The sequence below is a fragment of the Bos indicus genome, chromosome 22 (genome assembly GCF_029378745.1).
Source record: "Bos indicus isolate NIAB-ARS_2022 breed Sahiwal x Tharparkar chromosome 22, NIAB-ARS_B.indTharparkar_mat_pri_1.0, whole genome shotgun sequence".
Classification (NCBI taxonomy): Eukaryota; Metazoa; Chordata; class Mammalia; order Artiodactyla; family Bovidae; genus Bos; species Bos indicus.
Genome location: NC_091781.1, coordinates 57,018,883 through 57,037,288, shown reverse-complemented (window position 1 = coordinate 57,037,288; position 18,406 = coordinate 57,018,883). Strand labels below are relative to the sequence as shown.

General features: G+C 44.0%; 1 protein-coding gene across 4 annotated transcripts in view; it reads left to right on the top strand.

The window, feature by feature from the left end:
- The first annotated feature begins 6,367 nt into the window (after positions 1-6,367).
- SYN2 (synapsin II) overlaps positions 6,368-18,406 on the top strand; it is a 190,233-nt gene continuing 178,194 nt past the window's right edge. For 2 of the 4 annotated variants that reach the window (XR_011563085.1, XM_070776937.1), the window contains exon 1: positions 6,368-6,891. Coding sequence is in view for 2 of the 4 variants with exons in the window: in XM_070776937.1 (XP_070633038.1) it covers positions 6,506-6,891 (386 nt within the window). In the remaining 2 variants the exon portion in view is untranslated. The remainder of the gene's footprint in view (positions 6,892-18,406) is intronic. The other 2 variants (XM_070776936.1, XR_011563086.1) reach the window with 2 other exon arrangements.

Below are 18,406 nucleotides of genomic sequence, written 5' to 3'. Positions count from 1 at the left end.
ATCTGACTTACAGCTTTGTAACTTTTTAGTTCTAAGAGCTCACGTTAGTTGGCGTACCCTCTCTGAAGTCTAATTGCTTCATTGGCAAAAGGGGGATATTTAACACCACTATGAGAGGTTAAATGAGGTGACACATGGACAGTTCCTGGTATCCGGTCAGCATCTAATCAGTTGCAGTGAGTATTATGTCCCCAGTACTGTTAGAGAAATGGAGACTTGGCGAGGGGACCGTCTCTGACTCCCTTAAGTCAAGGGCAGACTTGGAATTAGAATTCATGCCACCTGTGTTGCTTCTGGGCGCCCCAGCTTCTCTCTCTTCCTAGAGCCATCTGCCAGTGTTTAGCCTCTGGCCCTGTGTTCCCCAGCTCAGCCTGGTGACGTCAGGTGCTTACTTCCCCCTATGGGGCCCCGCCCAGAAATCTCACAGCACCAGACCTTGGGGATCACCCAGCTTAGTTCCCTCTCCTTCATCTTTTCCAGCCCAGGAAATAGAAGTCTGGAGACAGAAGTGAAGTTCCTTCTTCAAGGTCATCCAGAAAGGCAAAGTCATCAGTTAAAGTGCTTGTTAACCTTTATTTTGGCAGCTATAACTCAGCCTGGGAGTAGCTGCAGAGGTGAATCTTGTGTCTTCTATGAATTCCCTTGGGTGTGTAATGTGGTGATACGTATGTATGAGAAGAGGTCTTATTTTGCATTTTAGTTGTGCTAGTGGCAAGTTCTATGATTCCCCTGGCATCAGAAATATTAATAGCTAACATTTGCACAGTGCTTTACAGCTGATAAAATACACTCACATACTTGATCTTATTTAGGCCCCCAAATAGTCCTTCAAGGTCGTTGTGATAATTATTGCCATTATTCTACAGATCAGCAAACTGAGGCTGAGAGTGACTTCTTCAGGACACAGCTACCATGAGGCAGGTTTAGGAGTTGAACTTATATTTGTGAGATTCTTAAATATAGCAAAGTGGCCCAGGCGATGTGCCACCTTCAGAGAATTCAAAGATGCGGACATGGCTGTCTTCTGCGCCAGGGTGGAGGAGAAGGGCATCCACAGGGCTGATGGTCACGATGGCCTACCGGAATACAGATGACAAACCCTCAGTTCAATCAGGTTCTCCAAATGACAGGTCACAAGATAGTACGGGAGGCAATCGTGATGCCTCTTCCAGTAAAGCTTTGTCACCTTCGAAGTTTTCCCATGTTATCTCATGAGAGGCCCAAGGAAGACCTGTTCCTTCCGGTTTACATAAGAGGCCCAGGTTGCTGAGCAGCTTGTTGGAAATTGCAAAGCCAGTGAGTGACAGAGCCAGGACAAGGACCTATTATACTTTCTGAACCCAAAGTCTACCTCGCCTTAGGGCAGCTGGGTCTGAATGGGGTCCCAGATCCTAAGGCATGAGGGAGGGACAAGGATAATACCTATGTTCCAACAAACTTCCGTGTTTGGGAGGAACTGAGACAGTGCGCCAAGGTTTGCCTTTAAGCTCAGTTTTTTGAGCTCTGCCTGCAGAACGCTCCTGTAGCCAGCCTGGCTGCCTGTGAGCCTTCTCCACTGCACTGTTGCTCAAGGGGAAGAGAGAAATTCAAGAGGCGGTAAAGCATTTAAATTGGTTCCTGATTTTAGCAGGATTCTTTTCATCTGCAGTCGCCAGATGTTTGCTTGTGTTTACAATTCAGTAGGAAGATAAAGATTACACAGGGAAGGACCTCAAAGAGTCCTAGGCTTCCAGGCTTGGAAGAGACATCCGAGATTCTGACAGTTGGTTTAGTCAATCCCTGAATGATTAAGAAAGATGGGGGAGACACCCCACCACCTCCTGCCTTCCTCACCAATCGCTCTGGGAGAAATGCCTTCCCCCTGCAGACAAAGAATGGTGCTGGTTGGTTTCAGAGGAAGATAGGTAGAAAAGGGCCTAAGTGCACCAGAATTTTCTATTTTACAGCATTTCCTACTCCTGCTTCTCCTTCAGTTCCAGAGAAAAGGCACTGGTAGCTCAGATGGTCAAGAGACTGCCTACCAATACTGGAAACCTGGGTTCAATTCCTGGGTTGGGCAGATCCCCTGGAGAAGGAAATGGCAACCCACTCCAGTATGCTTGCGTGGAGAATCCCGTGGACAGAGGAGCCTGGTGGGCTCCAATCCACGGGGTTGTGAAAAGTCAGACGTGACTGAGCGACTAACATACAAGACAGATGAAGAGCACTGTGTTCTCCTTGCATCAGGATCCTAGATCCACAGGTTAGGATAAGGGAAAACTTTGAATTACAGCTCATGAAAAATCCCAGCCCATTTATAATGCAGCATCTTTGCACGCTGCAAAGACACTTCTTGGCAAGGACTCAGAGGAACACAGAAGATATTGGTTTAAGCAAATATGATTTACAGTTGTGCCAACAAATGAAAATCTTCTGACCTTATTCAACTGATTAATAACCTCCCATGCCCAATCATAAGAAAATAGTCTGTTCTTCTGCAAGAGTAATATCTTATTAAAACCAACCAGAAGATAATTGTGAATGAGTTGGAATGTTTGATAAATATTTTTACTGGTCTTGTGGGCCTCTATTGTATCAGTGAAGAACTCTCTAGGTAAGCAATTCTCTGGGAACATTTTGGTCTAGCACTCAAGACTGGGAAACTTCTTGTGTGTTGGATATTATATGAGGCTTTGCAGATCATTCTAAGAGAACTAGGAGACAGAATTCCTCACTGGGATTGCCATCTAAAGAAGTAGCTAGATAGGGACTTCCCTGGTGGTCTAGTGGCTAAGACTCTGTGCTCCCCATGCAGGGGGCCTGGGTTTGATCCCTGCTCAGGGAACTAGATCCCACATGCCTCACCTATGAGTTTACATGCCACAGCTAAAGATTCTGCATGCCACAAAGAAGACAGAAGATCCCAAGTGCCACAGACATGGCATAGCCAAATAATAAGTAAATATATTTAAAAATTTAAGAAATAGCTGGAGAGACACTAACAAAATAAATATATGCATAACTACAGCCCCTCAGAGCACCTCTACAGACATTTGAGTACATTCCACATGCCAGGTGCTATTCTAAGGCTTAAGGAGTACAATGTTAATACAGGGAAGGTCTTTGCCACCAAGGAATAGATCTATACATTCTTATGACTTACCCAGTGCATCATCCCTGACTTTGCTCTTGCCATCTGCTCTGTCTTGATTGCCTCCTTCAGCCTGTCCTGGTTATCTGATTTCTACCCACTTTATAAGCCCTCCCGTGTGAAATCTCTTCTACCCCAGAGATCTCCTCTTCCTCTGGCTCCTTTGGCACTCACTGCCTGCTCCACTCTCTGGTCACACACAGCTGTTGTTGTTGTTCAGTGGGTAGGTCACATCCAGCTGTTTGCAACCCTGTGGACTGTAGCACACCAGGCTTTCCTGTGCTTCCCCATCCCTTGGAGTTTGTTCAAACGCATGTCCATTGAGGTGGTAATGCCATCCAACCATTTTATCCTCTGTTATCCCCTTCTCCTTCTGCCCTCAGTCTTTCCCAGCATCAGGGTCTTTTCCAGTGAGTTGGCTCTTCGCATCAGGTGGTCAGTTTTGGAGCTTCAGCATCAGTCCTTTGAACGAATATTGAAAGGTCACACACAGGTTTCTCTGCTATTGTTAGTTATGTGTTCACCTGTTTCAAAGTTGTCTCCTTATGGGCTCAACTTGTATTTTCTTCATCCTTGAATCTCCTCTACCCTCCAGTGCCTAGTATCATGCTTTGTGTGTATCAGTTTCTCAAAGCATGTTTGTTAACCTGTTGATTTTTGAATATTATATATGCACTACAAGCTTAATGGTTAGGGGGAATTACTTAGTTAAATATGAAAAGAAATATAACCCACTCATCCACACACACACACAAAAAGTGATGCAGTGTCTGAAATCCCAGATTAGAGATTCATGCCTTTGAAAAGATTTCCCTCACTTTCTAAAACAGTACTTCTAGGAAGGACAATATATTAATCAAAGTTTATTTACTTAACATATTAGTGACTTACTAGTTTTATTCTCCAACAGACTCAAGAACTAAGTTGGGTACAGCTGGATTGTAAAACAGCAGACTCCTTGCTATGTATCGGGCAGTGTGCTTGATGCTGGGGTCCAAAGATGACCACGACCCAATCCTATCCTTGAGATGCTTATATTCTAGTCATCAGAATATTCTGTTATCATTTCTTCAGGGACTCTGATGAATCCAAGCACAGGCAATGAAACAGTGCAACGTGGGGACTGAGGAAAGGTTTCCTGGAGGAGTCATCAAGGCACATTCCTCTAGGACTTCCCTGTCTGCATGCTTTCTCCACTTCTCTGCTGGTAAACTCTTACAGCTGCCTCGAGACCCATCACAAATGCCACCTGCTCTGAGAAGCCATCCCTAAGCCTCACAGGCAGAATGAATCCCTTGTTGTATGACAGTGTTTCTCACATCTTATTGTGGTGATTGATCCTCCCTACTCTTTCCTCTAGCCCACATGGACAATGAACTCACAAACAGGGGCCACTTTCTAATCACGTCATTAGGGAGATGGGTGAAAGTCGCTCAGTCGTGTCCGACTCTTTGCGACCCCATGGGCTATACTGTCCATGGAATTCTCCAGGCCAGAATACTGGAGTGGGTAGCCTATCCCTTCTCCAGCAGATCTTCCCGACCCAGGAATCAAACCCAGGTCTTCAACATTGCAGGAGGATTCTTTACCAACTGAGCTATCAGGAAAGCCAGGGAGGAGACGGGAGGACCGCTGTATTACTACAGTTGACCGAAAACCTCTCGGGCATCACTGGGTTTCTGGCTCAGGGCTGGACTGTGCATCTCCAGCTCTCAAGCTGAGTGCCAGCTGGGATGTAGGAAGCAAAGACTGCCTGCCAACATTAGTGCCAAGCTGCTCAGTGATTCCATTCAATCCAGTATATACTTAACTTACTGAGCACTGAGTTCCAATAAGAGTAAGAATCTGGCCACCACTCCTGGAATACTTACTGTGTGCCAGGTGCTTTACATACATGATCTCACTGGCTCTGTGTGACACTTTTGTAAAGCGTGATCTCCTTTTACTAGCTGAGGAAAATAGGCTGGGAGGTCTGATTTTGCCAAAGGTCACACATCACTCAGAGTGGTCTGAATATAATGTGTATATGCTGTGGCCTGCTCCAATTCAATGTGGGGACTAAGTATATCTCCTGAGAGGTGAAAACAAAGGTCTGGGGGTGGAGGGCATACAAAATTTAGGGAATGTGCATGAGAAGGCCTTAATCAGAAAAACTCCACGGAGGTCAAGGCAGATCTGGCCAATAAATGAACTGGAAAAAAGACATCGATCTTTAACAGGAGACTTTCTTGGCAGAACACAGGATGTACCAACACCTGTTAGCAAGGATAGAGAAGGGGTGGGGGAGTCTTAGATGTCTCACTTTGGGGGGGCTCCTCCTGGGGGAAGGGCATCTCCAGCCTCTCACCTTTTCTCTCTCTTAAGGAAGAGAAGGAAGAGAGGATACGTGCTCTAGGGTGAGGCATCTCTAAGGCGCAGGTGCTGAAAGTGCATCTCACACACCCTTCTAAGATGGGTGCAGAGAGCCTATCCCCCACCCCCTTACTCCCCAAAGTGGAGGAGATGACCCTTGGCTTCCTCACGAGGTCTTGTCACCTTAGGGTGTGTGGTGGGGGGTGATTTTCTCTCCCAGCATTGAGCAAGGGATAGTTCTTTTTCTTCTCACTATAGGGTGTATGCGTGTGTGCGTGCGTGTGTGTTACTGGGGGTGGATTATTCCTTTCTCCCTCACCTGGGGGTTGGGGAGATGGCACTTTTCCCCTGCTTTGGGAAGGGAGGTGGTTCTTTTCTTTCTCATTCCCGCCTTTGTGTGTGTGTGTGTGTGTGTGTGTGTGCATGTGCGTGTCCGCACGCGAGAGAGGAATGGCTCCTCTCTCACCTCAGGGTGGGGAAGCTGACATTTCTCTTCGCTCCCAATGGGGACAGTTTCCCTAGCCTCCATCTCGGGTGGGACACGGTTCTTTTCTCCCCCAGTCAAAAAAGGGATAGGGGCTCTCGGCTCCCCTTACCCACTTCTTGGGGAGCAGGACTGGCTTCCACGCCCTCCCCACAGAGCCGCGCCCAGGTCGCAGGAGCCCTGGCATTCCCCGGACCTCGAGTCCCCAGACCCCGCAGACCCCAAGTCCCCAGACCCCGCAGACCGGAGGCTCCCCGCCAGCGGCATTGGCGGAGAGTCGGGGGCGGTGCCGGCTCTGCGGAGAGGGGCGGGGCGATCCGTGGCCCCGCCCCCGCCCCCGCCCGCTCCCTGGCGCTGAGCCTCGCGCCGCCCCGCCCGCCTGGCCCAGTCCTCCCCGGCTGCTGCTGGGCTCTCGCGTCGCGGACTGAGCTTGGGCCACCTCAGCCGCCTCAGCCGCCTCAGACCCTCGCCGCCGCCTGCGTCTCGCCCTCTGCGCCGCCCGGCCCCGCCGCCCCGCGCGCCCCCAGCCTCTCAGCCAGATGATGAACTTCCTGCGGCGCCGGCTGTCGGACAGCAGCTTCATCGCCAACCTGCCCAATGGCTACATGACCGACCTGCAGCGGCCGGAGCCCCAGCAGCCGCCGCCGCCGCCCCCCGGCCCGGGCGCGGCCTCGGCCTCGTCGGCGCCCCCGGCCGCCTCACCCGGCCCCGAGCGGAGGCCGCCGCCCGCCCAGGCGCCCGCGCCGCAGCCCGCGCCGCAGCCGACCCCGGCGCCGTCGGTGGGCAGCAGCTTCTTCAGCTCGCTGTCCCAGGCGGTGAAGCAGACCGCAGCCTCGGCGGGCCTGGTGGACGCGCCCGCGCCCGCGCCCGCCGCCGCCAGGAAGGCCAAGGTGCTGCTGGTGGTCGACGAGCCGCACACCGACTGGTAGGTGTCCGGCCGCCGCCGCCGCCGCCAGGGGCTCCGGGCTGGGGGCGCGGGGGCCGCGCGGAAGCTGCTCCGGGGCCCAGGGAGGTGTCACAGCGACGAAAACCAGGGTCTGGGGGCCCGCGGTGAGGACAGGTCCTGCGAGCGCGCGTGCGGAGGGGGCGGGGGAGGCAGTGATCGGCTTCGAAAGGTGAAGTCTGAGGTAAAACAGCCCCTCAGTTGACTCAATCCCTCATAATATGCTGGAGCTACTTTATCCAATAGGGAAGAGTCGTAAGAAGTAGTTTTTTTGTTTTTTTTTTTTTTTCTTCTTCTTCTTTCTGAGGGGTCGCGGAGGGGACAGACTTTTCTGCCTCTATACATCAAAAGCTGAGGTGAAAAGGGTCCCGAGGCTCCGGAGGGACATTTAAGGCCAATAAAATGGGTTCTGCTTCATGAAGCCGGGGGGTGGGGGGCGAGTAAGGGATTAAAATAGGTATTTTGAGGGGCGGGGTGGTGAGGTGGAGAGGGCAAAGGTAATTTTTCACCTGGTCGGTTGAAGGCTGATGTCAGTATTGACATCAGGGTTGATCAGATCACAGATGTGGGAGCCCAGGTGTACACGGACCTGTACAGCATGGGGAAATCGTTTAAGAATAGTACGATTCTTGTATTTTGTGCAGCCCCAGGTGTGTGAGTGTGTGTGTGGGGGGGGGGGAGGGGGGGGAGTCGGGATATGTGGCTTAATAAAATCTTTTTTGGAAGGGGGTATTAGTGTTTTGGGGTGGAAGTGATGGTGGCTTTTTCCAGTCTAAAGGATGATGACCGAGGTAAAATATTCTGGATCATTAAAGGGTCACAAATAAAAAGAGATCTGCCTTAATGCAGTAGATGGGGAACTTAAACATTTTTTTCTTCTTTTCTTCTTTTCTGTTTTTTAAAAGGGATATTCCAACTTGGAATGGTGAAGGTTGGGGCACTATGTGACCTCTAGTTGATAAAAGCATGAATGAGGTCTGTTTAAGACAAATTCGTTAAAAGAGGTTCTAATTTATGGAGGAGGAAATTGACCCAGGGGCGCATGGTTGGGGTGGGAGGTGATAGTGGAATTGACTGGTGAAGGGCTTGAAGAAATGAAGAGGTGAGGGAAAGGGGTTGCTTTTTCTTCTGGACCATGGAAAGGGTTTCGTTTTGTTTTTGTGTGTTTTTTTTTTTTTTTGGCTTGTTTGTTGGTGGTTTTTCCTTTCCTCACTAGAGTTGGGGTTGGAGACTAGCCCTAAGTCTTTCCTCCCAAGAGGCAGGCACAGAGGGACCACTGAGTTATTTATCTCCATTTCCTCTTCTGACTTCTCTGGTTTTCTCTATCATTTTCTTACTGGGAGACCTACAAGGAGAGAGTGCTGGCGTGGGGGTGATGAAAGTGAGATGTAGATGTGGAGAAGCCCTCTTGCTGGCTGGTAAACATGACCATTCTAAATAGTCACTTGAGTGACTTGTGCAGTTGGCTTTTTCTTAGGACGGCAGAGTAGAAAATCTAAAGGGACCTTTGTAAGGAAATGACAAAGACACAAGGAAGAGTGTAATGGGGAAGGTAAGAGAGTGTACAATGGTGCCATTGGCAGTACCCTATGAGAATTACTCTAACTCAGTTCAAAATCAACAAGTGCTTATTAAGTGGGAAGGAAAGGTAGCTAAGCTTTTTGAGCATTGTTATATGACAAACCTTGTACTAGGTGTTCGAATAGATCTCTTGTCAAATTTTTACCACCAAACTGAGGCTTGGAGAAAGTAAGTAATGTGTTCACATTCAAATGGTAGGACTAGAATTTGAGCTTAGGCCTATTTGACTCCATTATTGCCACTCCATTATATTACCTCCTATTATTATTATTTTATTATTAGTAATATTAATAATTAGCTCCCTCTAGAGGCTAGGCAGTGTACCTTACAGGGAACTCAGACTCTAATTTGAGAGACAAAACGGAAACATAAAACAGTTAAGAAAAAGGAATCTAGAATAATTAGTTGAGACTAATGTTTCAGGCATTCAATAGATGTAATGATTAGTGAGAGTTAAAGTCATTGGAGAAAGCTTCACAAAGGCTGAGTCCTGAAGAAAGGCCAGGAAAAGGAGGGGAGAAACGAGAATGAAATCAGTGCTTCATTTTTTATGCAAGAATCTGATCCTCCTGTACACGCTCCTGCTCTCCTACCCTGTTGAAGGCATTTGTTTTGGATCTAATTACCAGTTAGGTACCCACAGGTAGGAAGATACTCATTTGTATGGGTATGTGTTTATAACTGCTTCAGTGGCTTGAGATTTGAAACTCTCCTTGGGTAGTGTTATTCTCTAGGAAGACTACTTACCTGGCATAAACCACAAAATTTACCTTGCCTTGGAGACTAGACTTCTGATGAAAGTAGTAGAGGCCATTTTCCTATGGCCTGACTCCCAACTGTTTTCTCTGAAGTAATAATGTTGATTTATTAAAACTCATAAACCCAGTTTGAGTCTAGTGCTTGACAACAGTTCTGTGCTTCTGTGTTTCTGTGCTTAACAGCAGTTCTCAGACTTGCAGAGTCTGTCTTCTTCTAAGGTGTCTATGTTTGTTAAAAACATCTCAGTTAAATATTGCTGAGTCGTTTTATTGAAAAGTTTCTATGAGTTAAGAAGCAGATGCCTGTTTATGACAAGCTCAGTGACTTTAAAAGGTATTGTTTGTTCTAAAGGTTGATTTTAGTAAATTTGTCTCACAGTTTAAGCTACCTACATAGTATTCTGTGAGCAAGTGTCATACATGCCTGATATTATTTTCTTGGTGCTTGAATAGGAAGTCAAAGTATAGCCTCCCAGTAAAATTTAAGAATTTTGGTCCCATTTGAATTATGGAGTTTTAACAAGTATTTCAATAATTGGAAATCTAAAGGGGGGCTTAAAATAGGCAGCCTTGATACAAGCTGATTCTTTTGAATTTCTGTAGCATAATTGTGGGCAATGGAATTTGGGGATCTTATCACTAACCAGGTTGATGGGAAAATTGGAGGGTGTTTCTCTCTCTCTTTTTTGCTTGAAATGTGTTTTCATTGGGTGCCTGAGGCCTTGAGATTAATTGCACATTAAAGAATCATTGAAAAATGTTTCTGTTCCACTAAAAAGTGATATCAAGCTCATTATATACCTTTTTAGTTAATTATTACTGTAATTATAATAATTTATTTTAAGAAATTACTATTATATGATAATAGCTGTATTAATATATAATAATATATATGTATATTGTGTGTATACACACACACACACACACACACACACATGCCTGAAAATGCATGTTTTCTTTCACAGTTTGTACCTGAATTTGAAGTCCAGTTAAGACTGCATTTTAATGACCTTTGTGCTTAAACAAGGAACAAGCATCTAATTGTATATATTACTTTTTCTGTGTATTATATTCTCACTGGTTATGAGGTAAGTTTTCTCTCAGATTCTTCCCTGCCTCTGTTCCTGTGAAACTAATTCCAGTGACCAAGTGCTTTTTCAACATCAAATGTCTCAGTGTTTGAATTTGAAAATCAGGATGGTATAGGTGTTCTAGGGACTATCTAGAGTATCTAGAGACTGCAGATTGGTAAATCCACAGATGTTTATTGAACACCTCTGTATAGGGTATATATGCTAAGAAAAATGAGACATAGTACCTCTCTTCTAAGATCTTTCTGTCTGGGTAAATAGACAAGATAAATACATTTTAAAAAGTTTCCAGAAACTTCCCCTCCTATTAGAACTATGGTTCTTGGATCAATAGAGGTGGCATCAACAGGAGCTTTTCTTTTTATTTTTAAATTTATTAAGGGATCATTTTACTACCTTGATGGACATGGGTTTAGGTAGACTCTGGGAGCTGGTGATGGACAGGGAGGCCTGGCGTGCTTCGATTCATGGGGTCACAAAGAGTTGGACACGACTGAGCGACTGAACTGAACTGAACTTACTACCTCTACTTTTGTCTTTGTTGTTGTTTTTAATTTTTTTAATTATGAAAGTATGGTAACGCATTTACAGGAGACTTGGAAAATACAGAAGGTTACATATAGTTCCACTATGTATTACAATTATTTTTTTAAGTAGATAAATGTAAGATTTTAGTTGAAGTTTAAGTATCAAACACTCAAAAATTAATAGAATGAATATACAGAGAAACAGAAGGATATAGTAGACCTGAAAAGCACTATGAACCAATTCAACATAATTAGATGTATACAATTTTTACACAACAACAGAATTTGTAGGAACTACAATTTCTATGTAAATTCCCATAGACTGTAAACTGGGAGACACTGGAACATATCCAGGGACACAAAACAAGGTGCAAAAGTTTCACGGTCTAAACGTATTAAAATCATATGGAGTCTGTTTTCTTATCACTATGGAATTATGTTAGAAATCAATATCAAAAGATATTTGAAAATAATCCACATATTTTCAAGCACAATGCACAACTTAGCCATCACATGTCTCAATAAAAGACTGAAAAAAACAGAGGGTAATTGCAGAGAAGAAAGCAGTTAAGTGAGAAATTAGTATCAAAATGAGAAATTAGTATTAAAGATACTTTAAACAAAATCCCATGTATTTGGAAATTAAATGTCTACTTTTAAATGATGGGTGTATCTAAGAAGCCATAACAAGGAAAATTAGAAACTATTTGTAATAGAATAAAAATGAAAAGAGAATTTATCACAATTTGTTGCATGCAACTGAAGCTGCTCAAAGCAGTTGAATACAATATGGAGTCTTGAATAGGGTATGAAAACAAATAATGGACACTAGCATAAAATTTTGTGAAATTTGAACAAAATGTGTACTTGAGTTAATAATACTGTATCACTTTTTAATTTCCTGGATTTTTTTCTTTTTTTTTACAGCATAGTATTTCTTTATATCCTCAGAATTGGGTTGGAAGTTTCAAGCCTCATTCGAATTTTTTTTTAATCACTGCTGCTGCTGCTAAGTTGCTTCAGTCTAGTCCGACTCTGTGCGACCCCATAGACAGAAGCCCACCAGGCTCCCCCGTCCCTGGGATTCTCTAGGCAAGAACACTGGAGTGGGCTGCCATTTCCTTCTCCAATGCGTGAAAGGGAAAAGTAAAAGTGAAGTCACTCAGTCATGCCCGACTCTTAGCGACCTCATGGACTGCAGCCTACCAGGCTCTTCCGTCCCTGGGATTTTCCAGGCAAGAGTACTGGAGTGGGGTGCCATTGCCTTCTCCTTTCAATCACTAAGATAATAAATTTTCTTTACTTTTATCAGTAATACTAAATGCCAAAATACATAGAACTATATCAAAGTTTTTTATGTGAATATAAGTTAGAAATCTAGCATTCTATTCATACTAAGTAAAACAAGTGGAATCAAAATGTCATAAATTGTTTTAGCTAGGCAATAATTCATAAATTTTCTAAAATATATATATTATACATTATATAGGCTTCCCTGATGGCTCAGATGGTAAAGAACCCACCTAGCAATGCAGGAGACGTAGAGACATGGATTTGATCCCTGGGTCAGGAAGATCCCCTGGAGAAGGAAATGGCAACCCACTCCAGTATTCTTGTCTGGAGAATCCCATGGACAGAGAAGCCTCGCAGGCTACAGTCTCTGGAGTCGCAGAGTCGCACACGACTGAGTGACTAAGACACACACACACACACACACATGCCTTATATATACATATACACATATACACACACTACCTCTACTTTTAATATACTTTGGGCATTAGGACTTGCTTATTCTTTAATACACAGCAATATTAATTAAAAGGCACAAATAGACAATGGTTCGGCAATGAACTTGTCTAAAGACTGATGGGCACAGAACCCTTCTTAAGCAGGAGCTTTTTGAACTACAGATTATCAGGTCCCACTTGACGCCTACAGAATTGTAATTTGCATTTGAATAAGACCTCCAGGTGATTCACAAGCACATTAAATTTAGGATGCACTGAATTAAAGGTTATGTGATTAGTGCTAAAGGTGTGGTAAAGCACCAACTCCGATCCTTTTTTGAGCCACTGCTATATGTCATGTGTGGTGCCACGTTCTTTACAAATATCATTTAATCTCTACTACAACGGTGTATTGTGGATGTTTGAAAGAGGGAGAGATGGATGTGGGCTAGAATGGAAATAGTGAGATTTGAACTGAGCTTCAAAGGATTTAAATCAAAAGAGACAAGTTTGCTCAGTCCAGACAGTGGATGGCATAAGCAAAGTGCACCGGTAGAAAAGAGGGAGACCACCATGAGACCAGCTTGATGTGTTTGTTATCTGGGAAGCACGTGTTTCCATTCTTCTCTGGTCTGTCTTTGGGCATTTCATTAAGAATAGGGGAATTCAAAGTACAGTAGCCTGGACCAGTGCTTGGGTGTAATTCAAGAGAAATATTTGAATTGAAACTTGGGGTGGGAAGCTCAAGTGAGGTCTGAGGCTTCTCTCTGCCAGATGTTTTATCGATATGTCCTGTTTCTAATACAAACATACTGATTCCATAGAATTTCATTGTTATAGCAACAGTAGCCTATAGCTTAGAATCCTAAGTTTTTAGAGCTGTTATATCATCCAGATTATTTTATAAATGAGGGAAATGTGGATCTGAAGAGGCAAAGTGGCTTGTTCAGGTTTACTGAGAACTAGGATCTAGAACTTCTAAGGCTTTCTTCTAAGCCCAGAGAAATGGAATGGTTTGCCCAAGGTCAAATAAGAGGTTAGTGAGAGAATGGAGACCAGAATTCTCATCTTCTCACTCTTTAATTACTCTATCAGTAGATTCCTTAAATTTAACCCTTTTACTCTGAAAATTCTGTTGTGTTTACTTCTTTTAAGGAGTTATTGTGGAGTTGTGAATGCTTCAAAAAGAACCACTTGAGCATAATATTGCACTGTATCTCCACCAATAATTTCATTCTTATTTGTGTTATTGTTATTTCAGCAAAGATCATTGTAAAATGATTGAAGGAGACTCTTAGAGCCTACTCATCAAACTCCAACAGTATAATAAAGTTAGTAGGACTGTAGTATTAGGATGACCTTGCTCCCAGGGATGCATTTTTACCTTAGTGTCCCTGTCTGCCTAAGATTGTTTACTGTCTTTCTGTACCCAAGTTCGGAATGGAGGCCAAAATAGCAAGTTTCCCAGAATCTCATACCTTCCCCTCAAATTTACAAAAGAGTTAACTGGGATATGTTCAGTTCACTAGAGTGTTTAAACACAAGCCAGGTGCTGGGAATATAAGATTAAGTTGGGCGTAGGCCTTGTCCACTGAGATCTTCCAGTCCAGAAGGGGAGAGGACAGACATTTAAGTAGGATTTTAGTATAGCATGGTAATTAGTATGGATAAGATGCTGTAGGAACACAGAAGAATAATGCTGTGGTTAGAGGTGTTTGTACCACTACCCGTTAAAAATGTGCCACTGTTGAGCCTGATGGAGAAGGAAATGGCACCCAACTCCAGTATTTTTGCCTGGGAAATCCCATGGACAGAGGAGCCTGGCAGGCTATAGTCCTTGGAGTCACTAAGAGTCAGACACGACTGAGTGACTAAGCAGCACTGAGGCTCTGCTCTAGAACCCGGAAACCACAACTACTGAAGTCCTAGGGCCTGTGCTCAGCAGCAAGAGAAGCCCCCACAGTGAGAATCCTGTGCACCGCTACTAGAGAGTAGCCCCCCACTCGGTGCAACTAGAGAAAAACCCAAGCACCAGCAAAGACCCAGCACAGCCAGTAAAGACATAAGTAAAAACTTATTTTAAAACGTGCCACTGTGTATTCTTAGTTAAACCACTTTGCATCTTTGGAGTTTGATTCTCTAAACCCTGTCAAATGAGAGCATGGACACAGACATTCTCTAAGATCCTTTACAGTGCTACGTTAGTTCCATGTTATCATTTTTGTGTGTTTTTCTTTCAAAGACTTTGGCTCTATGATTTGCTCTATGTGGTAATGCTTGCAAACTTTTGAAAGAGGAGGCATAGGTCAGTATATGGCTCACATGTCCTTGGATGAAAAGCTCATCTTCAAGTACTCCCCTTTCAGTACCCCTTTCTTACAGCATTGATACCATGTGGTTCAGTTCGGTTCAGTCACTCAGTTGTGTCCGACTCTTTGCGACCCCATGAATTGCAGCATGCCAGGCCTCCCTGTCCATCACCAACTCCCGGAGTTCACTCAGACTCACGTCCATCGAGTCGGTGATGCCATCCAGCCATCTCATCCTCTGTTGTCCCCTTCTCCTCCTGCCCCCAATCCCTCCCAGCATCAGAGTCTTTTCCAATGAGTCAACTCTTCGCATGAGGTGGCCAAAGTACTGGGGTTTCAGCTTTAGCATCATTCCTTCCAAAGAATACCCAGGACTGATCTCCTTTAGAATGGACTGGTTGGATCTCCTTGCAGACCAAGGGACTCTCGAGAGTCTTTTCCAACACCACAGTTCAAAAGCATCCATTCTTCGGCACTCAGCCTTCTTCACAGTCCAACTCTCACATCCATACATGGCCACTGGAAAAACCATAGTCTTGACTAGATGAACCTTTGTTGGCAAAGTAATGTCTCTACTTTTCAATATGCTATCTAGGTTGGTCATAACTTTCCTTCCAAGGAGTAAGCGTCTTTTATTCATGGCTGCAGTCACCATCTGCAGTGATTTTGGAGCCCCCCCAAATAAAGTCTGACACTCTTTCCACTGTTTCCCCATCTATTTCCCATGAAGTGATGGGACCAGATACCATGATCTTAGTTTTCTGAATGTTGAAATCCCACCCCAAAAAAGGGGTTGATCCTGTAATGCCCACTGTGTATGTTTCCTCCTCAATAGTGGGGACTTGTGGTTGAATTTCTCTTTCCCTGATAGATGGAAGAACATTTGAATACATATTTCGCAGTGTTGGCTAACTGCATTTATTTCTTGATCCCTGCTGGGTGCACTGTGTTGCAGTTTGCACAACATATTCATACCCATTGTCTCATTTTATCTTCATGATGATGAACAAACAGGCTCATAAAAGTCGTTGCTTGCCAAATATTAAATAGCTATTCAGCTTTCCAGCTCGTCGTTTTTTGATGCGCATGAACACCCCATGCTTGCTCTTCCTTCCTTTCTGGAGAACAGCTATTGTGCTCTCTGCCTCTTCTGCTCTCTCAGCCTGGGCATGAAGATGTCTTTCTTTTTTCTTTCTGTCTAAGACCTTTCTTCCATTCTACTCCTCCCAAGCCCAGCTTTAATCCCTTTCCAGGACATTGTGTGTATCTAGTTCTTGTTTAGGGGACCTAACAACTTTATGAAGTAACTTGAGCCTGATTTAATCCTACAAAAGGAGGCTTGGGCTTTGTGGGAGTAAACTGGAAATCCCCTCTCTCTATTGTGGACTTGAATCCTTGGAGGGGCCCTAATATTAATAATAACACAGCTTAAGACTGTGTTTTCTTTTATACCTCAAAGTTTTAGTGATATAGAATGAATCTTCTGTCATCGGACCCTGTGATGTGCCTCTTGGGACACCTATGGATATAATTCCCTCTTCAGTCCTATCACATCCTGAGGCATAGCTGATGATGAGAATTTAAGTTCTGTAGAGTCCTAGGTTTACTAACATTTTAATTCCTGGGGAAAAGGACAGCAATGAAAGATTGATCTGCTAATCAATTAGCGAAGAGCTAATAACTCCAGTTTGTTAGTTTCCACGAAGACTACAAAATAAGTGAAAAACTTGGAATTAGATAAATTATATAATGCATGCTTTCACTTTTGAGAACTTGTATAGAATCTTAGGGAAGACAAAATTAGCATTGTATAGTGGAAAGATCATTGCAAACATTTAAAATATCTGGATTCACATCTCTCCTCTGCCATGTAACTTTTTGTTTCACCACAGGCAGTTTAACTGTTGAAGCCTCCTTTTCTATTTCAGAAATTAGGGATTAGAGCTAAATCATTTATCTTCAGAGTCCTTTAGAAATTTGATTTCTAAAGGTGAGATTGTTTGATGGTATAAAGAGTTGTTCAGAGAAGGAAGAAATCACTGTGGGCTGATAAAGTCACAAATGTCACAGAAGGGCTAGGTCTCACCTAGGCTTTGAAGGCTAAGTGAGATTTGTATTCATAAGGAAGGAGAGAGGCATTATAGTTAAAAGGAAGAGAAAGCAAAATTACAACAGCAGTAATGCGTAAAATGTGTGTAAGAGAACTTCTGGCTAGTCAGCATATACGTTTCAGGACAGGGAAAAGAGGAAGGGAGGTTTGGATAAGCAGGGTGAAATGATGACAGGAGAAATGATAACAATAATATCTAATGTATTGGGTATACAATGTGATAGGGGTTCTTTTATACAGAAAGTTATTTTTGAGATGGCTTATTTGTAGAGACAGTTTATACTTTGAGGACTGTCACATCCATGTCTCATTTAATCCTCCATGCAGTAGTATTTGGGCTTTCCAGGTGGTGGTATATATGTGTGTGTGTACATATGGGGCTTCCCAGGTGGCTCAGTGGTAAAGAATCCCCTGCCAATGCAGGAGATGGGGGTTCGATCCCTGGGTTGGGAAGATCTCCTGGAGAAGGAAATGACACCCCACTCCAGTATTCTTGCCTGGGAAATCCCATGTACAGAGGAGCCTGGTGGGCTACAATCTGTGGGGTTGCAAAGAGTCAGACATGACTTAGTGACTAAACAGCAGCAGCATATGCACATCTGCTCTTTATTTATTATTTCTGATTGCACTGTGGGTCACGCAGGATCTTAGTTTCCCAACCAGGCATTGAACCCGTGCCCCCTGCATTGGGAGCACAGAATCTTAACCTCTGGACCACCAGGGAAATCTCAAGGTGTTCTAAGTAAATGTATTAACTCATTTATTAAGTTATGAAACAGATTACTGTTGTTAACCTAATTTTACAAATGAGGAAACTTATAGTGAATTTGAGATTTGAACCCAGGTAGTTCAGCTCTTCAGAGAAGGCAATGGCACCCCACTCCAGTACTCTAGCCTGGAAAATCCCATGGATGGAGGAGCCTGGTAGGCTGCAGTCCATAAGGTCGCTAAGAGTCGGACACAACTGAGCGACTTCACTTTCACTTTTCACTTTCACGCATTGGAAAAGGAAACGGCAACCCACTCCAGTGTTCTTGCCTGGAGAATCCCAGGGACGGGGGAGCCTGGTGGGCTGCCGTCTATGGGGTCGCACAGGGTCAGACACAACTGAAGCGACTTAGTAGCAGCAGCAGCAGTTCAACTCTTTAGACTATGTTCTGTAATCACTAGATAACAATGTTCCAAATTTCTCCTTGGCATCTAACACGTTGGTGTTTCTTTTCCTCAGTGTCACAGACACCTGTTTTATGTTGAGCAATGTCTTGTTCTCTGTGAACTTCAGTTTCTTCAACTATAAAGAGGAAATAAAGTATATTTCAAAGGGTTCTTGTGAAAATCAGTTGACATAAACTCTCAAAAATGCTTAATGTGACTAGAACCTGGGAAATGTT